Source organism: Lactuca sativa, chromosome 2 (assembly GCF_002870075.4).
Source record: "Lactuca sativa cultivar Salinas chromosome 2, Lsat_Salinas_v11, whole genome shotgun sequence".
Classification (NCBI taxonomy): Eukaryota; Viridiplantae; Streptophyta; class Magnoliopsida; order Asterales; family Asteraceae; genus Lactuca; species Lactuca sativa.
Window position 1 is genome coordinate 135,610,582 of NC_056624.2, and position 8,013 is coordinate 135,618,594.

At 32.0% G+C, this 8,013-nt stretch overlaps 1 protein-coding gene and 2 non-coding genes across 3 annotated transcripts; all 3 read right to left on the reverse strand.

Moving 5' to 3' along the window:
* Positions 1–642: 642 nt before the first annotated feature.
* Positions 643–803, reverse strand: LOC111884710 (U1 spliceosomal RNA). Its single transcript, XR_002847869.1, has one exon. It is a non-coding gene; the product is annotated as a U1 spliceosomal RNA (small nuclear RNA).
* An 817-nt stretch (positions 804–1,620) lies between these two features.
* On the reverse strand, positions 1,621–3,946 carry LOC111884704 (small RNA-binding protein 11, chloroplastic). Its single transcript, XM_023881023.3, has 4 exons — positions 3,716–3,946; positions 3,164–3,232; positions 2,972–3,078; positions 1,621–1,927 (listed from the first exon to the last, which is right to left on the reverse strand). Exons 1-4 carry the CDS (start codon positions 3,873–3,875, stop codon positions 1,820–1,822), a joined length of 444 nt encoding a protein of 147 aa, XP_023736791.1. The 5' UTR covers positions 3,876–3,946; the 3' UTR covers positions 1,621–1,819.
* A 3,560-nt stretch (positions 3,947–7,506) lies between these two features.
* Positions 7,507–7,667, reverse strand: LOC111884707 (U1 spliceosomal RNA). The gene has a single exon (XR_002847866.1). It is a non-coding gene; the product is annotated as a U1 spliceosomal RNA (small nuclear RNA).
* Between the last annotated feature and the right edge of the window lie 346 nt (positions 7,668–8,013).

Consider the following 8,013-nt stretch of genomic DNA (forward strand, 5'->3'; position numbering starts at 1 on the left):
GGTCCTTGTCTTACCTAAAAAAAAATATTTTTCCCTTGATTTTTTATCTATTTAAATAAACACACCTCCCTCACGTTTCCTTACCTAACCCACCATTTTTTCCTATTTAAATAATAGTATTTATAGTAAGATAGAGACCAAACGCGTAACAAAAACAAACAGTAGGGACCAAGCGCGTAACAAAAACAAACAATATGGACCTTCTGAGTTAAAAAAATAAGTTAGGGACCAAACACGCAAACTATCCCAAACCATAGGGACCATTCGTGTAATTTACTCTAAAAAGTACAAAGCTGTGATAAATAAATAAGGAACACAAAAGCCTTTTTTTTATTGGAAAATTCATCATAACTATAAGGTTTGTGGTTGATAAATGATAATAGCTTATAGTTTACTATCAAAATGCATTAAATGTTGGAGATTCCTACAAACTACTTTAGCATGATCGAGAAAACACGTCTATTAATGCCTCTTCTATGGTAATCAAGGACAGTTCTTCAATTTAAATAAAAGATTCAAGAATTGACTTTCTTATGCATTAAATCGGGTTCAAGGTAAAATGTAACAAGACCACATGTAATAATAAATACCCTCAAAATATTGCACCGGGCTTTAGATGGAAAACTTAAACTATTAAATTGGGCAGGGGCTGCGCGAACGCAAGCCCCCACTGTCACAAATTATGATGTAGGCTCGACCACTTGGGCCGACCTTAAAGCAGCACCCCTTCAAAGTGCAATGAAGGTCACTACTCTAGGCCATGGTCCACCTTGACCAACCATTGACCCCATCCAGGTAAGTATATAATTCATTAGCCTCATTCCCTTTTTATACACCTCATCCTCTCATTTTCTTTCTATAATCTGCCGATGTGGGATTACATACTACATATTTTTACAATATCATTCACTACCTTCCACATTCTTAGTTTTGATGTTTGATCCGTAGACGTTACACTATTTTTTTTATAAAGACACATATAACTCACGATAAAAGAATCTATACTTACTTAATAAAAAAATAATATTCAATTTTAGTTTGACAAAAATCAATATTCATCACATGATAAGATTGAACATATTTGGTTACACCACATTCGTATTCTACATAAAAACACATGAAAATACTATTGCCTGACGAGTGTATATAGTTTGGTCAAACCAAAGGGGAGTAAATAACTCAAAACCATATCTACGTTCAAAACTCAAAACATTGATTTTAACTTCTTAAATAACCCATTTTAAGAATTATAAACAAAAACTACAAGAGATGGTTATAAATGAAAATGACTTGTAAAGTAAGAACAAAGAAATGTTCAAGAAAACCCAACACTTCCGCAAAAATAAAAACTACAATTTTCAGCTTCCAACTGACAACTTCACTTCAAGTTTCCAGCTATCAGCTAGTTTTATCAAACACGCCTAAAAACTTATGATTGTTTGAAGCTTGACACAAGTGTGTTTTTTTTCTTGTATTACTTGCAAAATAAATTGTGGGAAATGTTGCGTCCAATTTTTAAATGACAGTAACTACATGCACATGATGTATCAATCTTCTATTATATAGTTTAGTCAAAACATCAACGAAAGTAATAAACAATAACTAAATTCACAATCCACAAAACAATAATTACTCCTAAAATTTTAATATTAAGATAAAAGTCAAAACAAAGACTATGTAGAAAAGCCTCAAACTTGACACATAATTATCCCAAATAACAAATTAATATTTTGTAAGTTGTAACTACTACTTGCATTGGTGTGCCTATTGTGATTACTTGTACATTTGACTCTCAGATGAAAGTCAAATGTACAAGTGCTTATTGCACGTCTGTAGGTGGTTCGGGGGGTCCTCTAGCTATCGGGGCACTACTATACGGCCTTCGTGGTTTTGCCAGCTCAACATGTATCACACGCCCGTGTAGTGGCTACAAGCAATCATGTTTTCAAAGTATTTAATTCAAGAAATAGCAACGTACTTTCATTATTTTGTTTATTTTAATTTATAGCATTTACTTCCATTTTTTTTTCTAATTACATAATTATACTTTGAAAAGTCAACGCAGTTATAGCAATGGCATACAAATACATATCAATTTATATAATGGTTGATTCTTTCAAAATACAATATCCTAATAAGAAGAAAAAAAAATGTAAGTATAATGTTCTAATTGGGTGGAATTTTAAAGTATAATGATTTAATAAGAAAAAAAGTTGAAAGTAAAGCGTTGTAATAGATAAAATAGTAAATTACATTTATGGTCCTTAGGTATAGTTGATTTTTTCAATTTTGGTCCTAAAAAGTTTTATCTTGCAATTTTTGTTCTTATTTAAGGTTTTTGTAACGCTTTTGGTTTCTGTTCCTAGTAAAATGCTATTTTTGGACTAAAAATTCAAAAATGAGATATACTGAGGGAGAAAATAGTCATTTAATTGGAACAAGGACCAAAATCGTCATAAAGCCTGAAATAAGGACCAAAATTAAAATTTTCATATATACTCAGGGGGCAAAGAAGTAATTTACTCTATCGTTACAAAAACCTGAAGTAAGGACCAAAATTGCAAGATAAAACTTTTTAGGACCAAAATTGAAAAAAAAAATCATATATACTCGGAGACCAAATAAGTAATTTACTCCAGATAAAATAAAAGTGGGGTTTTATGTAAAAAAGTCCCATTATTTTGGATTTTTTTTTTTGATAAAGTCCTGTTTTTTTTTAACAGGAAAAGTCCCGATTATTTAATTTTATACAATAATATGTCATTTCCTGTTAAAAAAAATAATGACTTTTTCGTTAATTTGGGGAAATATTAACTAATCGGGACTTTTCTATTCAAATAAAAATTAATATACTTTATCAAAAAAAATAGGACTTTTCTGCATAAAACCCAATAAAAGTGGGATGACATAAAAATAAATAAATGAAAGTATTTTGCTATTTCTAAAAGATATGGTGATTTAGGATTGAAACCTTTTGATCCATTTCATTAATGGCTTTTTCAGCTTCAAGTTCAGATGCAAAAGTAACAAATCCAAAGCCTTTTGATCTGCTGGAGACTTTATCCATCATAACAGTGGCTGAAAATAGTAAAGATTTTAGATTTTATAGTTGAGTTGAATGAAATTATGTAATTGTGTAAATAGATGAAATGTTGAAGGTTACCTTCAACAACTTGGCCAAATTGAGAAAACACATCTGATAATGCTTTTTCTGTGGTATAAAATGAGAGTCCTGCAATGCAAATATAAGATCAAGAATCAACTTTTTGATGCATCAGCCCTCAAATTCACCAAACCCTAACCTACTCTTTTAAGTAAATTTCGAAGCATCATAAACACCTTTTTCATATTAAGTATTCCCTAATTCATAAACCAATAACAGATAGAATCCGATTCACAATATTTTCTGCCAATGAGCTTAGCATCATCCGCCATTAATGGCTACACTACCATATTCCCTGATTCATAAACCAATTTGAGATGCCACATGCTCATTACTTAAATGATATATACAGGTATACAACATCTGTACCTAAGAATTACACTACGAGTGTCGAATGAGCTCTTTACACTAAACTGTAGGGAAATTGTTAAAGGCAATTATGTTGGGAGCTAAAGAATCTAAGAACAGAAGTTTGATTTTGAACATGATCGGGTATGAAGATTCAAAAATCAGATGAAGATTTCAACTACCAGAAGAAGAAAACACGCAAACCTGCGACATAAAGCTTGGAAGCTATGCCCCTTCGTGAAATGAGGATAGAAGGAGGTCCAAACGAAGACGATGATGATGTTGATGATGATAGAGACCCTGTAGTTGCTCGTGACAAGAGATTGCTCAGAATAGTCCTTGGTATCCTTCCACCTGCCACCATAGCTCTTTGTATCTGTTGTGTTTTGTTGTTTTGATTCGGGACAGTGTGTTTAGGGCTTGAGATGGGGGCGCCAATGGGAAGTACCGAACAAAGGACCTCGTAGCAAGAAATACAAGACAAGTCCCTTAGAACTTAGGAAATTACAATTTTGGTCCAACACTTGTTGCAAATTACACAAAATACCAACATTTGATATTTGTATTTTGTTTTCGGTAGCTTAGTGTAAAGCTTGGCCACCTCATAGGAGATGTCTCAAGTTTAAACTAAAGGTTTAAATCAAGGGATGGCTTGAAGAATGATGTATTTAACAATTTTGAAAGAGCTCCTTGGTATCATGACTATCATCGCCAAATGCAAATCCTTTTCCACAAGCCTTGCAATTTTATGGATCTGAAATGGGTGGTGGAGAACCCTTTTTTTTGTCTATGTCCTATAAAAAAACAAAAGCTAGATTTTGTTTGATTTTAATTATGAACGTATGCCTGTATCGATTTTGATTTTTCATAAATGTTATTGTCATTGTAGCCCAACCAACTTATCATTTCTTTTAAAAAAAAAATTTCATTCTAAGGTTAAGTTCATGTTAACCTGTTAAAAAAATATTGAACTTTTATTTGTTTGGATTCAGGGTTGGTCCTGTAATACATGTCTTTCGTGACCAGATATAGAGAAACAGAGTGTGGAGTTGCTTTAAATTGAGAAATGTTATTTAGAGAAAGATAATTGAGGATTTCGTGGATATAAAGATTGTTGAACACGGAGTTCGTATGAGAAAGTTATTACCGTTTGAAGTTTAGAAGAAAGTATGTTGCTATATTGAGAAAGTCAACAAAAGTCAAGTCAATGATCAAACCCTTGACCATCACCGATGTGAATATACATTGTCATGACATGAAAACATGATCCTCACGGCGTGAAGGATGCTTCCACACGACACAACAAAGGTTGAGTCATCGAGGCACACGGTAAAAGAGTGTAACATGTGGCAAATCAGATTCTTTTGGGTGTTACGGTATGACACGTACATTCACGATGTGAAGTTTTCCAGAGTATAAATATGTGTGATTTTGAGTCACATGGAGGGTTTTGGCACATGTGATCGGAGATGTTGCCCGGGAGTCATTCTCAAGAGATTGTACCAGAGATGTTATACCATTGTACATGTGATTTGGGATCGAGTACGAGATGCGTTAAGGTATCTTTTACCCTGTTAATTTATGATTTCGATATGTTATATTTATTGAGATATATTTGACCCGAGTATGGTTTACGGGTATTCGTGATATTGTGTTGTTACAAACCCGTTAGTAAAACCAATGAGTAAATCTTGCGATTAAAGATTTAGTCGAGACTATAAGGGTTATAAACCCTGATATTTAAGAAATACCTATTATGAAAGATTTAAATGATGGCTTACGGGTTAAGCATATTATGATTAAATTATGAGATTTGATTAGTTTGGTGACAAGAGGTTTCGGAGGGTAGCTAGTATTGAATTGTTACAAGTATTGAGAAAATTGTTATTTGATGATTAGGTGCTACCATATGGCAAGTTGATAGACAACGAAGGATTAAAATCGAAACTATAATGAGTCTGCTGACTAACCAGGTGAGTAACACTACTCTAACATCTATTGATGTGTTATATGTGTTATACATTACATGATTTATATGATTAATTGTTAAAGAGAAATTAATTATAAAGAGATTTATAAATATTGAGAGACAAATTATTAATTGATAAATAAAACTTAAGTGATAGTTTGATTATAAATGAAAGATTTATATATATATATATATATATATATATATATATATATATATATATAGAGAGAGAGAGAGAGAGAGAGAGAGAGTTAATCGAGAAAGTGATCAGCATTGAGGAAGAGATTATTTGACTAAGATATATATTATTGATTTAGAGATAAATTATGAATGAGTGATAGATTATTACTAAGAGGTTAAATATGAGAATACCACTCATTGATAAGAATTAAAAGCTATTGAGAATGATTTATTTGATTTATCTAATTATGTTTTAGTAGTTGTTATTAACTAAGTCGGGAAACTTATTTTTTATGATGAATTGTTTTGTAGATATATTATTGTGACACCCGACTCGATCATGTATTTGAGGCCAGTACAATCCTTATGATAACTACTTGTATTCCAGAGTGCTAATGTACACCAAAATTATTGTAAACTTTTAAATGATAAATAAAATTTTTGGGATGTACTTGGTATGAAATCATTGGCGCTACACATCCAAACATATTTGAGGTCCAGGACGAGAATAAAAAAAGAACCCTCAAAAACAAAAACTTCAAAGAATGTACGGTGAAACAAGTAAAGAACCAATTAGAAATTGTGTTATGCGGAAACAAGATTTGCAAACTCAATGAAATACATGTATAAAATATACTGGTCGAATAAAAACTTAGAATTTATCGACATACACATCTTGGTTAGCATAAATGTATCACCATGAAATTATATCGAGACAGCATATGAATAATGAAAAGACATACATTTGTATCACATACATATATTTTAGCAAGCAATAAAGTATAAATAAATTACCATGAAAACATATCAAAACAACTATTTAACAATGGAAAAAAGACATATTCATGACAAGAACATTTATCATTGAAGAAAAATATATAAATTATCGATTACAAAACCAAATGAAAAACTTTAAAATTTCCAAACATGATGGTTGAGTAAAAAATCTTAAATCCGAAACTTAGAGCATTACGTTCAAGTCGACTTCAGAAATCTAATATACAAAACAATAATCAGAAACAAGAATTAATAAAAACTTATAATCTTTGAGCCTGTGATCGAAAATCAGAATTGGGAACGATAAACAAAAATAACACAAAAAATCAAGTCTTCTGAGGTCAAGAGTGAAATAAATAAATAAATAAATAAAAATACGTCCATCGAATTCCAAAGTGAGAAGCAGATATAAGGAAGAAGAGATTGCAGGAGGGGAAGACGAGACTCACGATTCGAGAGTGATAATCAGAAACAAAAATATCAGTATAAAAATAAAAAAATGTCTTCTCATGTTGAGAATCAAGATTCGCGTCATTTGATGTGATGTAGAGATCAACAAGGAGTCAAGTACATCGATTCGGTTCCGAACTAATATGGCACCCTAATTCATGTTATCATTCATATCCTAGTTTTTTAGATGTCGTACACTTCCAACAACTTTGTTGTTACCAAGCCAAATGAGTGTTCCACTCTTTCCAGCCCACTAAATATATTATATATTATCTGTGACTTTACCCATTCAATCTAATCAGAGATAGAACAGTAAATGTTGTCAATAAGGACAACAGGAAATATTTACATTTTTATGTGTTGTTGATTATACTAGGTCAAGTGGGTTTGCTGTCTGGGATCAAATGTTGTCAATACTCAATATGGAAGATGAATGGCGGGTAAGTCGAAGGTTGGAGGTGGACGATAGTGGGAATGAACGTTTTCTTGAAAAGATAATTTAATAATAATAATGAAAATTTTAATTGCAAAGAAAGCCATATTGACATTTTATCAGTATCGACACATGTTATGGTAACAAGCAGATAAAAAGTTTCAAAAATTTTCTAACTGATGTTGGGCAGGGGCCGCGCGAACGCAGGCCCCCACTGTCACAAATTATGATGTAGGTTCGACCACTTGGGCCGACCTTAAAACAGCACCCCTTCAAAGTGCAATGAAGGTCACTACTCTAGGCCATGAGCCATCTTGACCACTCATTGACCCCATCCAGGTAAGTATGTAACACAATAGCCTCGTTCCCTTTTTATACAGCTCGCCCTCTATTTCTTTTTCTTCTGTTGCCGATGTGGGACTAAACTCAGGAAAAAGGCATATTTCCATATGAATCCCATTTCATTCCATACCTTTCACTTCAATAAAGATAAGAGTTTTTTTTTAACAGACACGTTCGGAGAAAGAGACACATTTACATGTAAACTAATGACTACTATATGTAAACTTTCTTAATTGAATAAAGTTATGTATTATTTTGTGTATTCATAGAAGCATTTTGTTTCGAAGTAATCATTCAATTATATGAAGAAAAAAACATTGAACTACTACAAATTATAGAAAATTCTAAAAT

Excerpts from the sequence above, each read along its gene's own strand:
- LOC111884704 (XM_023881023.3), bottom strand. The coding sequence starts at position 3,875 with ATGGTGGCAGGTGGAAGGATACCAAGGACTATTCTGAGCAATCTCTTG. Across the intron at positions 3,233-3,715 it reads TTCCAAGCTTTATGTCGCAG|GACTCTCATTTTATACCACA; the intron begins GTTTGCGTGTTT and ends TTTGCATTGCAG. Across the intron at positions 1,928-2,971 it reads TTAATGAAATGGATCAAAAG|CCACTACACGGGCGTGTGAT; the intron begins GTTTCAATCCTA and ends GATTGCTTGTAG.